Source organism: Myotis yumanensis, unplaced genomic scaffold, assembly GCF_028538775.1.
Source record: "Myotis yumanensis isolate MYYU_CA2020_CCGP unplaced genomic scaffold, mMyoYum1.0.hap1 SCAF_1, whole genome shotgun sequence".
In the NCBI taxonomy this organism is placed as follows: Eukaryota; Metazoa; Chordata; class Mammalia; order Chiroptera; family Vespertilionidae; genus Myotis; species Myotis yumanensis.
In genome coordinates this window covers 114,552,944-114,570,630 of record NW_027223752.1, presented here as the reverse complement: position 1 = coordinate 114,570,630, position 17,687 = coordinate 114,552,944, and the positions used below count along the sequence as shown (strand labels likewise).

The 17,687-nt window shown below is 50.4% G+C and overlaps 2 protein-coding genes across 11 annotated transcripts in view; both read right to left on the bottom strand.

Annotated features, from left to right (window-relative positions):
• Nucleotides 1-81: 81 nt before the first annotated feature.
• On the bottom strand, nt 82-7,223 carry ULK3 (unc-51 like kinase 3). Of its 9 annotated transcripts, none has more exons than XM_070430228.1 (16): nt 7,003-7,223; nt 6,156-6,296; nt 5,951-6,071; nt 5,289-5,395; nt 4,447-4,590; nt 4,153-4,218; nt 3,553-3,708; nt 3,267-3,372; nt 3,034-3,074; nt 2,470-2,572; nt 2,297-2,361; nt 2,133-2,211; nt 2,018-2,058; nt 1,590-1,637; nt 1,294-1,360; nt 82-1,173 (listed from the first exon to the last, which is right to left on the bottom strand). In XM_070430228.1, exons 1-16 carry the CDS (start codon nt 7,102-7,104, stop codon nt 1,157-1,159), a joined length of 1,404 nt encoding a protein of 467 aa, XP_070286329.1. In that variant the 5' UTR covers nt 7,105-7,223; the 3' UTR covers nt 82-1,156. The 9 variants fall into 9 exon arrangements, 8 of the variants coding, with proteins under 8 accessions (XP_070286329.1, XP_070286319.1, XP_070286343.1 ...); XM_070430218.1 differs by having other exon boundaries at nt 4,153-4,235; nt 5,291-5,395; XM_070430242.1 differs by having other exon boundaries at nt 3,553-3,618; nt 4,153-4,235; nt 5,291-5,395.
• A 1,080-nt stretch (nt 7,224-8,303) lies between these two features.
• The window catches only part of SCAMP2 (secretory carrier membrane protein 2), a 36,087-nt gene continuing 26,703 nt past the window's right edge, over nt 8,304-17,687 (bottom strand). For both annotated transcript variants that reach the window (XM_070430168.1, XM_070430171.1), the window contains exons 8-9: nt 10,024-10,141; nt 8,304-9,810 (exon numbers count right to left, since the gene is read on the bottom strand). In XM_070430168.1, coding sequence (XP_070286269.1) covers nt 9,676-9,810; nt 10,024-10,141 — 253 coding nt within the window. In that variant the 3' untranslated portion in view covers nt 8,304-9,675. The remainder of the gene's footprint in view (nt 9,811-10,023; nt 10,142-17,687) is intronic.

Here is a 17,687-nt window from a genome sequence, read left to right as displayed (position 1 = left end):
CTATAGCACTAGCCTAGGAAAAGGGGCTGCCTGCCTTGACCTACTCCTTCTCTTCTTCCAGGGCAAGAAAAGAATCACAAGTTCAAAAAATAATTTAATAAGGAAACAATAAATGATACACTTCATAATGGCCTCTGATAGAGCAGAAAAGACGACCCTTGCCCCAGGAGGCACTGAAGGGTGGAAAGGTTAGAAATGACCAACAGCCAGTTTTAAAAACAAGTCCCCAAGTAACCCCAGGTATATACATTGTTCTCCAGATGGAAGTCACTTGATACTCCTAAAAGCCCACATGGGGAGAGGGTGTTAGGAGATAACAGCAACACCAATGGAGCTGGGAAGACCCAGGCCCAGAAAAGGAAAGGTGCTTGCCCAGGGCACAGGCGGGGTGGCAGCCATGTCAGTCCTGAAATGTCTCCTGGGCTAGTGGGTCTCCAAAACCTGAGGAGTCGGGCAGGCCCCACGCCTCCCTGTTCCAGGCCAGGACCAGCTCTGCAGAAAACAAGGGGTGCTCCCTAAAGGGAGATGAAGGCTGGAGGGGTGAGGATGAAGGACCTCCCCACAGACCCTCTGGGGCAGGGCAGGAACAGGCATGAGTTTCTTCAATTTGCCCCATCCTTCGAAATATATTCTTTTCATGGCTTGCAGGATTAACTTAAAATACTGAGACAGGGTGGACAGACATCAGCTTCCAAGATGACTGGTGTTCTGTGGGGCTGAGTGCAGACCATGGGGGGGTGGTCCCTGAGCGCCCTGGTCCACTGCGAGGACAGAGGCGAGTTGAAATAAGGGCTCCCAGGAAGGAAAGGGGTGGGCACAGGCTACATCTGAGCCTTCATGCCCTAAATTGACAGGCTCAGGGTCCAGCAGTCACCAGTTAACCATAGTCACATGAGACACTTCTCCCAGAGGCCTGCTCCCTCCCCTGGGGCCAGACCCAGTGCTCCCAGCCCATAAAGGGCTGGGCCATCAGAGCCTTTGTGGGGTGGAGGGCATCCTGAGGGTGTTAGGGACCCTGGGACGCAGTGCTCACAGGGTTGCCCATCCAGGAAGGCTACCCCGCCAGACTGCAGAGGGCCACAGAATTCCGGGCAGCAGCCTAGGTGTGTCCCCCAACTTCAGGTGGCCCATGGTCTGTGCAGTCATCTTTCTGTGGTCACTGCAGGGTGCAAGCTGTGGAGGGGTAAGGGAGAAGGGTCAGTGTCAGGTCTCTGGCAAACAAGGCAGAATCCAGGGCTGCCCTTGGCCTTCACTCCTCCTGGGGCAGAGGGTAGGACCCTAGGCAGGACTCACAGGTCCGAACAGACTCCAACAGCCCCTCCTTGTCCAAGGTCTCGGCTTCCCAGTGAGACTCCCTCATCTGTGGAACAAAAAGGTGGCACCGAGGTGACAGGCAGCCAGGGGCAGGCAAAGGAGCCACATCAACAGTCCCAGGGCAACTGGGAGTGAAAGACAGAGACAGCAGTGGAGAGGCCTGCAGATGGAACCCGGAAAGGGAGACACATGGGGGAAAGGGGGAGGCAGAGAGCTACAAGCAGAGGAGCAGAAACCACACAGCCTTGCCCCAATGGGACCTCCCATGTGCTCACCTTGACTTGCTCTTTCAGGTATTCAGCTCGAGCCATGAGGTTCTGAACCTGCCAAGGGAAGACATACGTGCCCATGGGGCTGGGGGTGGGGCCCTCAGAGTGAGACCCTCCTCACTCCTGCTGCTCTCTAGAACCCCCTGCCCCAGAACAACTGCATTCTGTGTCCTTTATCTGCTCCCTCCTCCAGAAAGCCTTCCTGACTGAAGTGCTGTTTTCTGTTGCTGGGTCCCCTGATCCTGCCCGTCCCACTGCCTGACCTGAGCTCCTAGCCCCTATGAACCGCATGTGGCCAACAACCTATCAGGTCTGTAAGGTCTGACTCCCAGACTTGAAACACCCCGAGGGAACCCAAGAAGGTCCTCCCAGATGGAAGGAGGGTCAAAGGGGAAGATGAAGCCCCCCACAACCCACCCAACCCCGGTGGGCACCTCAGTGTGAAGCAGTTCCCGCCTCCGGCCTGGGGGCTCCCCTGCAAAAAGAGGGAGGGTGCGTGCTAAGGGCAGGGCAGCAGGGAGTCAGGGAGTGTGGTGGTGAGGGCCTCACCTGCCAGCAGCAGCAGCAGCTCCCCCAGGCTGTGCTGGTACAGGTCCAGGGCGTCCTGCTCTCCACCAGCTTCCTCCTCCTGCAGCCACAGAGACACCAGTCATTTAGGGTCATGATCTCGATTCCTCCCTGCCCCACCTGGACCCCTCCCACTGGGTACAAACCTTGGCCACAGCAGCTGAAGCCACTTCCAGAGCAGCCAGGAGGCGTGGCTTGTCCCGAGCCATCTCTGGGATGAAGGGCAAAGGCTCAGGGTGAGGGGAGCAGCTTTTCTCATCTCAGGGAGCTGACCCCAATCTGCCTGGGGGCCTGGTGGTCAGTCAGGAGCTGGGCCTACCTCTGAGCAGGTCTTGGGCAGAGGCCCCCTGTCTCAGCAGGGCCTGATTGGAGGAGGACACAATGGCCTTGAGCTCCTCAGCCCGGGAAACGTACTGTCGCACCTGCAGGAGCACGAGGGGCTGAGGAGGAGGGGCTGTTGAGGGGCTGTCCCACCCTGCCTCCCTCGCCAGCATCCACATGCAAGTTCTCCCTCTAGGTCAGTGATGGCGAACCGGTGACACGCGAACTCATTTTTTTGGTTGATTTTTCTTTGTTAAGTGGCATTTAAATATATAAAATAAGTATCAAAGATATAAATCTTGTTTTACTATGGTTGCAAATATCAAAAAATTTCTATATGTGACACGGCACCAGAGTTAAGTTAGGGTTTTTCAAAATGCTGACACGCCGAGCTCAAAAGGTTCGCCATCACTGCTCTAGGTCCTCAGTGACTGTCTCAAGCTGAAATGTCAGGGCCTGGCCTGACCCCTTCCCAGGACAGGAAGTCCCGGTGCTAAGAGAGCCAGTCTCAGGCAGCCCCAGAAGCCCTCATCAGTTTCCTCCAGGGGACGTGCTCACCCACCTTTGCCTTAATTGCCTCCTTCCGCTGTGCATCCACTTCGTCTGCAAACAGTGGTGGTTTATACGAGGGCCCTGCCACACACCAAACCCTCTAGAATCCTCAAAAGCACTAAGTTCTAGATTTATCCTCTGCCTTGTCTCCCATAAAATTATGAATGGGGACGTGCTTCTGGAATCCATCCACAGCAGCTATGGCCACCCACCCCTGCTACACCCAGAGCTCTATGCACTTACAGTGCAGGGCAGGCACAAAGAAGTCCAGAGCCTTGCAGTAGAGCGATAAGGCAGCCGCAGCATCCCCCTCCTGGTCCTTCTTCACAGCCTGCACCACCAGGATAGTCTGGAGGATGGGCAGATCAGGGAGTCATGCCCACCCCTCTGCTCACCATAAAGTGGGAACAGCAGGTCCCCTGAGCCCACCCTCGTCCCCCTGGGGGCAAGCCCCCTGTTTACCACCAAAAAGTGTAGATGAGACCCCCAACCTGCCTTCACCCCAGCCCATCCCTAGTGGCCTGCTCACTGCTCGTGCCAGGCTCTCCTCACTGGGCATGTGGTCCAGATCCACCCAGGGGTGGGCAAAGAAGTCCTGGAAGGAGATGCGACGACCAGGGTCCCGCTCTAGGAGCCGCCGCAGCAGGTCCTGGCAGTCTGGGGAGAGCTGGGGCCGAAGGGGAAGCTGAGGGGAGGGTGGGGGACAGGTCACACTGGGTTCCAGAACCTCCCCAACCCTGTCCTGGTATGTCCCAGAGGTACATGTCTGACAGGTGGAGAATCTGAGAGCCAAGAGGAACAGTGACACGTCTGGGTGATGAAGGCAGTAGAGAGCCAAGCCTCCTGCCCAGGCTCCTGCCCACGCCCTCCCTGGAGCCCTGAGCTGTCGTAGAATCCTAATTCGGGTTCTCCCCTCCCAGGCTGATGCTTTTGGGAAGACTGGGCCTGGGTCTACACAATCTGTGGGCTGATCTAGGTCCCTAGAACTGAATGGAGCTTCAAGCACGCCCAGCACCACAAGGTACCTAGAGCCCACACCCCAGTCCATGCAGGGATAGTGAGGTCTCCAACCTGAGGGCTCTGCTTCCCTCTGTCCCACAACAGGTTGCTGAGGCCTTGCAGGACCCACCTCGATAACCCGATTACTCCGGATCTTCTCTTCCAGCTCTGTGAACGACCTGGAGGCAAAGGGGGGCTGCCCGAAGAGGGCTTCTGTGGAGGGAGGCAGAGGGCAAGCTGGGAGGGACAGGGTGCAGCCTGGCCTGGCCCACTCCTGGGAGGGCCTGATAACCCCCAGAGCAGGGGCTCAGGGCCATTAAAGTCAGCCTTCTCATTAAAGCCCTTCAGGAGTGGCCAGGGAGGGCATGCCTGAGGACACACAGTGCAGGCCTCAGAGGGTAGGGGCAGGGGACAGAGCTCTCACCATACAGAATGACCCCCACGGACCAGAGGTCCACACGGGCATCGTACTGCCGCTGACACACCATCTCGGGGGCCATGTAGAGAGGGGAGCCGCGGAGCACATGCTTCTCGTCCCACGGGGACATGTGCTGCGAGAAGCCGAAGTCTGCAGGCAAGAGGCCAGGCAGCAGGGCTCAAATTCCAGCTGCCTCTGCTCTTGGCCTTTGAAGCCTTACCCTGAGCTCCAGCACAGGACTCCTCCCCACCTTCCAGATTCACCAGGATCAATCCTACTTCCCAGTCTTAGCTAACTATTAACCTCCAACACCCTCCTGCATCTTTCAGTGGGGGCATAAGTCCTACCCATCACACACAGCCCCCCTCAGGTACTTGTCCAGGAAGCCCACCCTGCTCACATCAGCTATGAAGATAATGGCTCACTGTCCCACCAAGCTCAGGTTATACCCTCTCTAGCCTCAAGCAAATTCTTTTCCAAATCCTATCAGGGACCACAACCACCCCTCCCCCACCTAACTGCCTCCAACACTGCTGCAGGTTGAGTTACAGCTTGAGCTTCAATTCTGGTGACCCACCAAGTCCTGGCCCTGATCCCAAGCATTACACTGCTGGAATCCAATGTGGATGGCTGAGAAAGGCCCTACCTTTTGATGATGGGGCCCATTTCTGGATCTCCCAACCTGTTGCTGTTGGATGACTCGATAGAGGGCGCCACAAGAACCAGGGCCACTGAGTGCACACCCACCCTCCAAACCCTGAAGCTCCATTCAGTTCTAAGGACCCAGAACAGCTCACAGATTGTTGTGGAGACCCAGGCCCAGCTTTCCCCTGCTGTTCCAGACTCACACCTGCCAGTTTAAGGTGGGGCTTCTCCAAGGAGCTCAGCAGAATGTTCTGTGGCTTCAGATCCAGGTGAGATATGTTTCGTGCGTGCAGAAACTGCAGGGCACTAGCTGGGGAACAGGACACATGCAGAGAAACAGGTCAGAGGGACCCATCTCCCACCTGCCTCTCGCCTTCCCTGACTTACATCTGCTTCTTCAAGCCTGCATGACCCCAGTTCTGGCCTTCTGAATGCTTTACATAAAAGTACCAGGTTCCTGCCACTTCTAAGAACCCCCCACTCCCACCCCCAGTGCCATCTTTCCTCCCTTGGGCCCCTCTGCAAATCTCCTCTCCTCCTAGAAGCCTCCCTGGGTGCCCCAGCCCTTTCGACTTTTGCTCTTTCTTTTGGCAAAGCACTTAGATACAACCCAGTGGGCACTGATGTGTCCTACAAGGTCTTTCTATTATCTTCTGCATGTAGAAAATCTGGACTTCTTACAGCTTAAGGCTCCTACCTTTCTCTAGTAACAGCCTTAAGCTAGGGATGGGCACATGGCAAAGACAGGGCCTATAAATCTGAGCTGGGAAAGGAGGCAACTGCTAAGAGCGCAGCGGCTCCGAGCCTGGGTCGGGTGCAGAGGGAGGACAGAGACCATGGGAAATCTGGGATCAGAGGTTCTTACCCATCTGCTGCATGAAGACACGAGCCACCTTCTCAGGCAGAATCCTGCGGGTATGGATGAAGCGAGACAGGTCACCTCCTGCACAGAACTCCATGATGAGGTAGATGTTGTCACTGTCCCACTGTGGTTAGAGGCAAAAAGGCAACTTGAAGGGAGTGTCTCTTCTCCAGTCTCCTTTGCGGGTGGCTGAACCACAGGCCCGCACCTGGAAGTCTTTCAGCTGGACGATGTGGGGGTGTCGAATGCCCTTGAGGATTTCAATCTCTGTCAGGAGGTTTTCCACGGATGCCTTGTTCAGGCTCTTCTTGGCCACACATTTTATGGCTACCACCTCTCGAGTGTCCTTCTACGGAGGCAGGAGATTTGAGGGCTCTACCTTGAGCAAGCCAGGGCCCATGCCTGGCCAGAAAGGCTCTGATTCCCTCTACCCTTCTCCCCCTCACTGGGCTTACCCACTCACACCAGCATCCAACCTTCCCCTTCTCAGGCTAATGAGAACCCGATTATGGGATTCTGGCCTCCCCACCCAGCCTGGTGTTCTTAAACCCTCTCTTCCCTTAGTCCCATGAGCCCTTCTAGAGAGCTCCCACTAAGGCATGTCCTTCATTCCATGTTCTAGAACTGCCCAGATTGCTTCCTAAGTGGGTCCAGCCTTCCAGAACCCTGTCCAAGACTCCTCCCAGCCCACCAGGTGTCCTCCCAGTCAGGGCACATACAAGAATCAACCAATGAATACATTTGAGCCCATTCTTAAGACACTGACACGAGGCTCCCTCCAGGTCTCCACCTGCATCTCCAAACAAAACACAGGTGTGGGTATGTGTTTGTGTGTACGTGTTTGTTTTTAAGACCTATGGGGGGCAGTCAGCTCCCACCTCGTCCACCGAACACCAGATCGGGACAAGTCTGGCCGCGATACCTAACTGCTCTCAGGCCCTAACCTCCCTGGGTTCCCAGCCTGCCACCCGCCTGGGCTCGCTCAGGGTCTGGCGGGCACGCGGCCCGGCGCTCAGAGGTTCTCAAGCCCGATTCCGGCTGCGCCTCGCCCCCACCTTGGCGTAGGCCTTGTACACCGTGGCGTACGTGCCACTGCCCAGGCGCTCTGTGAGAATGAAGCCATCCAGCCGCGGGGGACCCCAGCTGGACCCCGCCATCCTGACCACCCCGCGCCAGCCACCGGGCGCTTCCTGCTTCCCGGGGCGGGTTCCGGGCCGGAGTCCAGCGCGGAGAGCGGAAGAGCGCGCGCAGCAACTGCCCGACTCCTCGCTGCCGCCGGAAGTGCACCCGGAGGGGCGGGGCCAGGCTCCCGGGTCCTAGAGACTCTTCCTCCCGCTGCTTACTGCGCGGCTCGGTTGAGTGCTGCCCCTCCTCGGCCGCCGTCAGCACTAGAAATCACATGATCCGCAAGATCCACGTGAGGATGCTGAGGCCCCCTCGGGCCAAAGGGAGGAACTAGAGACCAGCACACGAGGTCATCAGGAATCCCATTTGGGCTCCGTTACGATCTTAGAGATCGCCCACGAGAGGATCAAGAAGGGTGAGGGGGGGCAGGGGATTCAAAGAGGCCCCTCCTCCCAAGACCAGCAGCTCTGAAAGTGGAATTACTGGGACATGTGCCAAGGTTGCAGACATCCCCAGTCAGGGCACATACAAGAATCAACCAATGAACACCTAAGTGGAACAACAAATCTGTTTCTCTCTCTCTCAAATCAATAAAATCTGTGAGAATATTTTTTAAAAAAATTTTAAAAAGTATAATGGAAGAGGCCAATAGTTATCTCAGGAAGGGACTTTCCCCCAGGGGTGAGAGGCTTAGCCTGTCACAGACCAGCCAGAGACAGGGGAGGGCAGTGTTATGGGTTGGCTCAGCGAGATAGACCACCGACTCAGAATTTAAATTTTAAGAGCCTTTATTAAGCTGGCCAGCTGACTACCAGCTGTGTCCCTCTCGTAAGAGTCCCACAGCTTGCAGTGCCGTCCGAGAGTACAGCAAGACCTTTTATCTGCAAAGACTTCAAAGTATTTTTTAAAAAAAGAAAAAACAAACTGCAAAGCGGTTCATTAGCTGTTCCTGGTACTGGCAGGGTAAAAAGTTTACATAAAATTTACAAGCAGGGTCACACCTGGCTGGGTTCAATCATAACACATTGCTTTTCTGGCGAGATAATTAGCAATTTTTCTCTCCCATGGTCCCTGCCCCTCAGCCTACTTAGTAGTTCTTCTTTGTCAGGCCCCTGCCCCTAGCACAGGCAGCATGTTGACTGACCCCTCACACCTACAGATAGAGCACTTCAGCCACTACTCCTGGGGGCCATGCACATCCATCCAAGTCCAGCAGACATTAGAACCAGTGTTGTCTGAAAATGTCTTTATTTAAGCACAAAATTGAAACAACATATACATTTGTACATGGAGAAAAAAAGTACCAGAAATTTACAAAACCTTGGTCACTGTCATTAAATCATCATTCAGTGGCTCTGGAGTGGAGTGGGCTATTGACAGGGCTGCCTCTGGATTGGCCTGCTTTTTGAGAAGTTCCCTCAGTCCACAGCAGGGCAGGGTGCAGGTGTTAATGGTGGACTCCTAGGTGCTCATCACAGTGACACGCTTCCTGGGGAATCCCTAGGACCAGTGGAAGGTGACCTAGACTCTACTCCTACTCGAGGTATGGGAGAACCCTGGAGGATGAGTGTGGAACCCTGGCTCATGAGACCAGTCTGAAGGATTCAGTTCTGAACTGATTCGACCTGCCCTTCCTAAGAGTCATACAAGCTAGATATTGCTGATGTGGGAACAAATGGTTAGAATGTGAGGCCAAGGCAGAGCACAGCTGTCCCCCAGGAGAAGAGGAAATCAAAACAAACGGACAAACAACCCACACCAGGACAGTCACACACACTCCTCCTAGAAGATTGTTAAAGGCTGGGCAGGACAACACAGGTTGTCCTCTGTTCCTGCCCATCCCCAAATCCCAACCAACCCCAATGCACATTCAGTAAGTCTAAGGAGGGGAGGGCTCAGGGAGGGCCCCAGATGGCACAGGGTGCTGCCCACAGCTGCAAGGTGCAGGGGGCCGATAGGGCTATGAATCTGTTTGTGAGAGACATGAAGCAGAGAAGAGGCTGAGGAACCGGCCAGAGATTCTGGGAGCCCAGAGACCTAATCAGAGTGATCTGGGGGAACAGAGCTGTCCACCAGCCCAGGCCATAGCTCATCTAAAGGGGAGCCCTTGGGAGGTCATCCCAGCCCAGCAGGAAGGGAGGGCAGGACTATGGAAGCCACAGGCTGGGGCTGTGAAGCCAGATTCAGGCCAGGTTTCTAGGGGATGAGTGGAGGCCCAGGACCCTGGCAGAAATACAACACCAGCTGGGTGGGCCCAGGTTGGCTAGTGATCCCAAGTGTGTACACATGTGCATGTGTGTGTGTGTGTAGGGAAAAGAGAACTTCAGTCCCACTGCTTCAGAGGGACAAAAGAATCCTACCAAACCACCACCAGAGAAGAAAAAACTTTTTTTCCCCCTTTCTCTTATGTAAAAAAAGTTCCTGTCCCTCCCTCCCCTTCCCTTGGGTGGAAGGGAAAGCTGGTTGCTGAGGAAGGAGGAAGAGCCACAGCAAGACCCTCTCCAGGTTTGTGCTGGCCATAGCACTGCTTAAGGCACCCACGGAAAGTGCAGCTCAGAAGGCAGGCAGGAAAAATGGCTGGGGCACAGGGAAGAGAGTCAGGACTAATTCCCTTGGAAGGCTCCTCGGGCAGCAGATGAGGCAGCGCTGCGGAAGGTCCTGTTGCTGAAGATGCCCTGGGAAAATTCCTCTTGAGCTTGCTGGAAGCTGGCCCCAGTCCGGCGGTACAGAGAATGCACCTGGGGAAAAAGGCTGTGGTAAGAGAAGCCTGTCCTGTAGGCCCACAAGGAACCCATGCCTGCCTGACCTCCCACCAGAGCCTTGGAGAAAGCCACTGGACGTTTGGGGACATAGGAGTCCCAACTGCTGTAGTGATGAACACCCCCATGGCAAGGCTGGAGAGAGGAGCCTGCTTCCTCAGGTTAGCTGTTGGCCCGGCACCCACCACTCACCCGCTTTAGAAGGAAGAGTGAGAGCACAGCACAGAGTGTGAAGAAGCCAGCTACCACCATCATGATGATCGACACAGCCAAGTCTTGCTTCAGCGTAGACAGGGCTGCAATCCAACCACTACAAAGGGAAGAGGAGGTGAGAGGGTATAGTAGAAGTGGGCCCCAGAGGTCCTATGAGGGGCTTTTCTCCACTGCCCACATGGAATCTTTGGGCCATGTGAGATCTGGAAGGGATGTGGCTGCTGACCTCAGTCAGGAGCAGCACTTTACCTGCTGTTTTGGGGGCTTGGGGGGATATGGAAAGTATGGCTGATCATTCCCGACGGCCCACCCTCTGAAAAAGAGAACTACTGGCCAACGAACTGCATTCATCCTATCACCTCAGCTCCTCCCACTGGGGCACAGGGACAGGCTCCTCTGCCTGCGAACATGTCTCCTTCCTGAGCTCCAGCTTTTTCATCTATAAAAGGAAATATCCTCACACTTCATGAGTTAAAAACTTACTACCAAGCTGCAGTTAACAAAACAGTGTGGTACTGGCATGAGGACAGACATATACAATATAGAGGTTGATGGAATAGAAATAAGAGCCCAGAAACAAACCCCCACATCTACCATCAACTGGTTTTCACAAGGTGCCAAGACCACTCAATGAGGAAAGAATGGTCTCTTCAGCAAATGGTGCTGGGCCCTGGCCAGTGTGGCTAAGTAGGTTGAGCATCATCCCATGCACCAAAAGGTTGCCGGTTTGATTCACAGTCAGGGCACATGCCCAGGTTACGGGCTCCATCCCTGGAAGGAGGCGTGCAGGAGGCAGCTGATCAATGTTTCCTTCTTATTGATGTTTCTCTCTCCCTCTCCTCTTCTCTCTCTTAAAATCTTTTTTTTTTTTTTTTTTAAGGAAACTCTCGCAGACATTTGCTACACAGGCAGCGTTGCCTGGGGGGAAGACAGCTGAACAACCCTATTGGAAAACACCTTGCCCCAGAGTGTTTCTGAGGCCCATTAACAGACTGAGAATAACAATTAGCCTCCAGGCAGAAGCAATTGCCGCCACCCCTTGAAAAAACTCTCACCACACCTGTGGACAACTGCCTGAGGGCTATTCAAGACAGAATCCTATCAGGCTGTAGGCAGAGGGGTCTCTGGAAGCATTGAGTCTTTGCCTGATCTAATTAGCTAGAAACAGCGTTTGACACTGTCCTGCACTAGAGAATGAGAGGGGTAGCAGATCTACCTAATACAGAGTCACAAACCCAAACAGGCAGCCAAAATGAGGAGACAAAGAAACAACCCACAAATGAAAGAACAAGAGAATTCTCCAGAAAAGATAAATGAAATGGAGATAAGAAATTTATTTGATATAGAGTTCAGAATAATGATGGTAAAGATGCTCAACAGCATGAGAAAAGATATAGTAACTATAAAAACAGAAATAAAAAATGACATAGCACAAATAGAACACACTGGTTTTGTTTGTTTGTTTGTTTTTATATATTTTTTTGTTTTTTAAATATGTATTTTATTGAGAAACATCGATCAGCTGCCTCCTGCACAACCCCTACTGGGCATGTGTCCACAACCAAGGTACATGCCCTTGACCGGGATTGAACCTGGGACCTTTCAGTCCGCAGGCCGACGCTCTATCCACTGAGCCAAACCGGTTAGGGCCATGTTTGGTTTTTATATTTAAAATATTTTTTCTTGAAAAAAAATAAATTTTCACTTCTAAAAACAATCTTATAAAACTTAAAAAAAAACCCACACACATTGGAAGGAATACACAGCAGATTAGGGGAAGCTGAGGGTCAAATCAGTGAATTAGAAGACAGAGTTGAAAAAATCACTCAACCAGAGAACCAAAAAGAAAAAAATAATTAAAAGAACAGGAGGACAGCTTAAGGGAGCTGTGGGACAACATGAAACCTAACAATATTCACATAACAGGTGTGTCAGAAGAGGCAAAAAGGGAGAAAGGAATAGAGAATGTGTTTGAAGAAATAAGTGTAGAAAACTTCCCTAACCTAGTAAAGGGAAAGGTCACACAAGTTCAGGAGGCACAGAGAGTTAAAAGTAAGAAGAACCCAAACAGACCCACACCCAGACATATCATAATTAAAATGCCAAAAATTAAAGACAAAGACAGAATCTTAAAGGCACCAAGAGAAAAGGCAAACTATTACTTACAAAAGAGCTTCCATAAGGCTGACACCTGATTTCTCATCAGAAACTCTACAGGCCAGAAGGGAATGGAATGAAAGTACTCGAGATAATGGAAAGCAAGGATCTGAGACCAAGTTTACTATATCCAGCAAGGCTATCATTAAAAATAGACGGTCAAATAAAGAGCTTCCAAGACCAAAAAAGGACTAAAGGAGTACATCACCACCAACCCAGCATTACACAAAATGCTAAAGGGACTGCTGTGATGAGAAGAAATAGAGAGAGAAACCTAGGCATACAGAATTAAAATGGCAATAAGTAAGTACCTATCCTATCTAATAAAAGACAAAAAGGGTAATTAACCGTACCTCCGCTATGCTTCCCATTGGCTAATCAGCGAGATATGCAAATTAACTACCAACAAAGATAGCGGCCAGCAGCCATGCAGCTGAAGTGAGCAGGAGGTTTGCTTGCTCCAGTGATGGAGGAAGCCAAGGTTCCCTGCCTGCCGCCACCCGGCTCTAAGCTCCAAAAGCAACAGCTCCGAAAGCAACAAAGTTTCAATTATAGAAGCTAAACAAACCCCAGATACCTGCTTTCAGCAGGCCTCGGCCTCAGAGCTGGAGCTAGCAGGACGGCAACAAAGTTTCAATTATAGAAGCCAAACAAACCCCAGATACCTGCTTTCAGCCAGCCATGGCCTCAGAGCTGGGAGCGCCAGTGATGGCAACAAAGTTTCAATTATAGACAGTAAATAAATCCCAGAATTAAAAAAAAAGAAAAAAAGGAGAGGCTGAAAGCTTCAGTTGACGGCCAGCCTGAAAAAAGCCCTCAGCCCCTCACCCAGACTGGCCAGGCACCCCAGTGGGGACCCCCACCCTAAAGGGGGTGTGGCCAGCCTGAAAACAGCCATCAGCCCCTCATCCAGGCTGGCCAGGCACCCCAGTGGGGACCCCCATCCTAAAGGAGGTGTGACCAGCTGCAAACAGCCATCAGCCCCTCACCCAGGCTGGCCAGGCACCCAAGCGGGACCCCCACCCTGATCCGGGACACCCTTCAGGGCAAACCAGCTGGCCCCCACCCATGCACCAGGCCTCTATCCTATATAGTAAAAGGGTAATATGCAAACTGACCCTAACAGCAGAAAGACTGGGAATGACTGGTCACTATGACACACACTGACCACCAGGGGGCAGACGCTCAATGCAGGAGCTGCCCTCTGGTGGTCAGTGCGCTCCCACATGGGGGAGCTCTGCTCAGCCACAAGCCAGGCTGATGGCTGCCAGTACAGCGGTGGTGGTGGGAGCCTCTCCCGCCTCCTCAGCAGCACTAAGGATGTCCGACTGCAGCTTAGGTCTGCTCCCCACTGGCAAGTGGACATCCCTAGAGGGCTGCTGGGCTGCCAGAGGGATGTCTGATTGCCAGCTTAGGCCCAATCCCCCCAAGGAGCAGGCCTAAGCCAGCAGGTGGTCATCCCCTGAGGGGTTCCAGACTGAGTGAGGGCACAAGCCGGGCTGAGGGACCCCCCCCCCCCCGAGTGCACAAATTTTTGTGCACCGGGCCTCTAGTCAATAATAACCTTAAATGTAAATGGATTAAAGGCTCCAATCAAAAGACACAGGGTAGCTGAATAGATACAAACATGACCCAACTATAGGCTGTCTACAAGAGACCCACCTCAGAACAAAAGACTCACACAGGATGAGAGTGAAGGGATGGAAAAAACTTTTCCATGCAAATGGAAAAGAAAAAAAGTTGGGTAGCAATGCTTATATGTGACAAAATAGACTTCAAAATGAAGTCCATCACAACAGACAACAAAGGTCACTACATAATACTAAAGGGATCGATCCAACAAGAGGATATAACCCTGGGAAACATAATGCACCCAATATAGGAGCAACTAATATATAAAATAACTTCCAGAGGACTTTAAAGGAGAGATCAACAATACAGTCATAGTAGGGGACATTAACACCCCTCTCACTTCACTGGATAGATTTTCCAGACAAAAAATTAACAAGCAAATAGTGACTCTAAAGGATACACTGGATCAGATGGAGTTAACTGACATTTATAGAACATTTCACCCCAAAGCTGCAGAATGTACATTATTCTCAAGTGCACATGGATCATTCACAAATATAGACCACATGTTAGGACACAAACCAAGTCTCTACAAGTTCAAGAAGATTGAAATCATATGAAGCATCTTCTCAGATCACAGTAGAATGAAATTAGAAACGAACTACAGTAAAAATACCCCAAAACATTCAAACACATGGAGGCTAAATAGCATATTATTAAACAATGAATGGGTTACCAACAAGATCAAGAAAGAAATAAAAAACTTCCTGGAGCCCTAACTGGTTTGGCTCAATGGATAGAGCGTCGGCCTGGGGACTCAAGGGTCCCAGGTTCGATTCCGGTCAAGGGCATGTACCTTGGTTGCAGGCACATACCCCATAGGGAGTGTGCAGGAGGCAGCTGATCGATGTTTTTCTCTCATCGATGTTTCTAACTCTCTATCCCTCTCCCTTCCTCTCTGTAAGAAATCAATAAAATATATTTAAAAAAAAAACAAAACAAAAAAACTTCCTGGAAACAAATGAAAGTGATCACATAACAACCCAAAATCTTTGGGACAGCAAAAGCAGTCCAGAGAGGGAAGTTCGTAGCACTAAAAGCCTACCTCAAAAAAAAAACACAATAAAAATTAATAATAAACTAATCCTAAAACTTAGAGAACTAGAAAGAGAACAACAAGAAAAACCCAGAGTAAATAGGAGGGAGGAAATAATAAAGATTAGAGCAGAAATAAATGACATAGAGACTAAAATTATATATATATATCAATGTAACCAAGAGCTGGTTCTTTGAAAGCTTCAGTTGACGGCCAGCCTGAAAACAGCCCTCAGCCCCTCACCCAGACTGGCCAGGCACCCCAGTGGGGACCCCCACCCTAAAGGGGGTGTGGCCAGCCTGAAAACAGCCATCAGCCCCTCATCCAGGCTGGCCAGGCACCCCAGTGGGGACCCCCATCCTAAAGGAGGTGTGAATTGATGAAGTGTTAGCCAGACTCATCAAGAAACAAAGAAACTGGACCCAAATAAATAAAATCGGAAACAAAAGTAGAGAAGTAACCATGGACACCACAGAAATACAAAGGATTGTAAGAAAATACTATGAATAACTGTATGCCAACAAGCTGGACAATATGGATGAAATGGAAAAATTCCTAGAAAAATACAATCTCCCAAAACTGAATCAGAAAGAATCAGGAAACCTGAATAGGCCAATAACAACTGAAATAGAAGCAGTAATAAAAAAAAACTTCCAGCAAACAAAAACCCAGGTCTGGATAGCTTCACAGGGGAATTTTACCAAACATTCAAAGAACTAACACCTATACTCCTCAAGCTATTCCAAAAAATCCAAGAGGAAGGAACACTTCCAAGCTCTTTTTATGAGGCCAGCATTACCCTAATCCCAAAACTGGATAAAGACACTACAAAGAAAGAAAATTATAGGCCAATATCCCTGATGAACATAGATGCTAAAATCCTCAACAAAATATTAGCAAACTGCATCCAGCAATATATTAAAAAGATCATACACCATGACCAAGTGGGATTTATTCCAGGGATGCAAGGCTGGTATAATATTCGCAAATCAATAAACGTGATACATCACATAAACAAACTGAAAGACAAAAATTACATGATCATATCAATAGACTCAGAAAAGGCATTCAACAAAAATCCAACACCCATTTTTGATAAAAACTCTCAGCAAAGTGGAAATAGAGGGCACATATCTCAACATGATGAGGCCATATATGACAAACCTACAGCAAATATCATACTCAATGGGCAAAAACTAAAACCATTTCCCCTAAGAACAGGAACAAGACAGGGATGTCTGCTTTCACCATTCTTATTCAACACTAGAGGGCCAGTACACGACATTCGTTTGTTCAGTTGGGGTGGGGGGGGGGGTATGTCCCTCAGCCCAGCCTTCGCCCTCTTGCAGTCTGGGATCCCTTAGGGGATGTCCACCTGCTGGGAACGCAGCTCAGCCAGAAGACGGGTTCACTGTTCCTTAGCACTTCCTCAGAGGCGGGAGAGACTCCCACCACCACGGCTGTGCTCACCAGCTCTGAGCCCACTGGAGAGCCAGGCTTCTGGCTGAGTGGCGCCCCCGCTGTGGGAACGCACTGACCACCAGGGGGAAGCTCCTGTGTTGAGCATCTGCCCTCTGGTGGTCAGTGTGCATCATAGCAACCGGTCATTCTGCCATTTGGTCAATTTGCATATTAGCCTTTTATTATATAGGATAATACTGGAAGTCCTAGCCATAGCAATCAGACAAGAAGAAATAAAAGGCATCCAAATGGGAAAGGAGGAAGTAAAACTCCCATTATTCGAAGATGACATATTGTACATAGAAAACCCTAAAGACTCCACCAAAACACTACTAGATTTAATAAATGAATTTGGCAATGTAGCAGGATACAAAATTAACACCCAAAAATCGATGGTTTTTTATACACCAATAATAAATTCTCAGCAAGAGAAACTAAGCAAACACTTCCATTTACAATTGCAACAAAAAAATTATGACATTTAGGACTAAACTTAACCAAGGAGGCAAAAGACCTGTTCTCAGAAAACTACAGGAAGTTGAAAAACGAGATAGAAGAAGATATAAACAAGTGCAAGAATATTCCGTGTTCATGAGCTGGTAGAATTAACATCATTTAAATGTCCATACTACCCAAGGCAATCTACAGATTCAATGCAATCCCTATTAAAATACCAACAGCATATCTCACAGGTCTAGAACAAATACTCCAAAAGTTTATATGGATCCAAAAGACCCCGAATAGCTGTAGCAATCTTGAGAAAGAAGAACAAAGTTGGAGCAATCACAATATCAGATATCAAGTTATACTACAAAGCCACCCTAATCACAACAGCCTGGTACTGGCACAAGAGGAGGCATATAGATCAATGGAACGGAACAGAGACCCCAGAAATCAACCCAAGCCATTACACTCAATTAATACTTGACAAAGGAAGCAAGAGCATACAATGGAGTCAAGAGAGTCTCTTCAATAAGTGATGTTGGGAAAATTGGGTAGGTATATGCAAAAAAAAATGAAACTAGATCACCAACATATACCATATACAAGGATAAACTCAAAATGGGTAAAAGACTTAAAAGTAAGATGTGAAACCATAAAAGTCCTAGAAGAAACCATAGGCACCAAAATCTCAGACATCTCTCATAGCAATATGTTTATCAATACAACTCCTAGGGCAGTGGTCGGCAAACCGCGGCTCGCGAGCCACATGCGGCTCTTTGGCCCCTTGAGTGTGGCTCTTCCACAAAATACTACGCGCAGGCGCACACGTAAAGTGCGATTGAAACTTCGTGGCCCATGCGCAGAAGTTGGTTTTCGGAGAGGAGATAGACAAAACAAGTATACAAGACGAGTG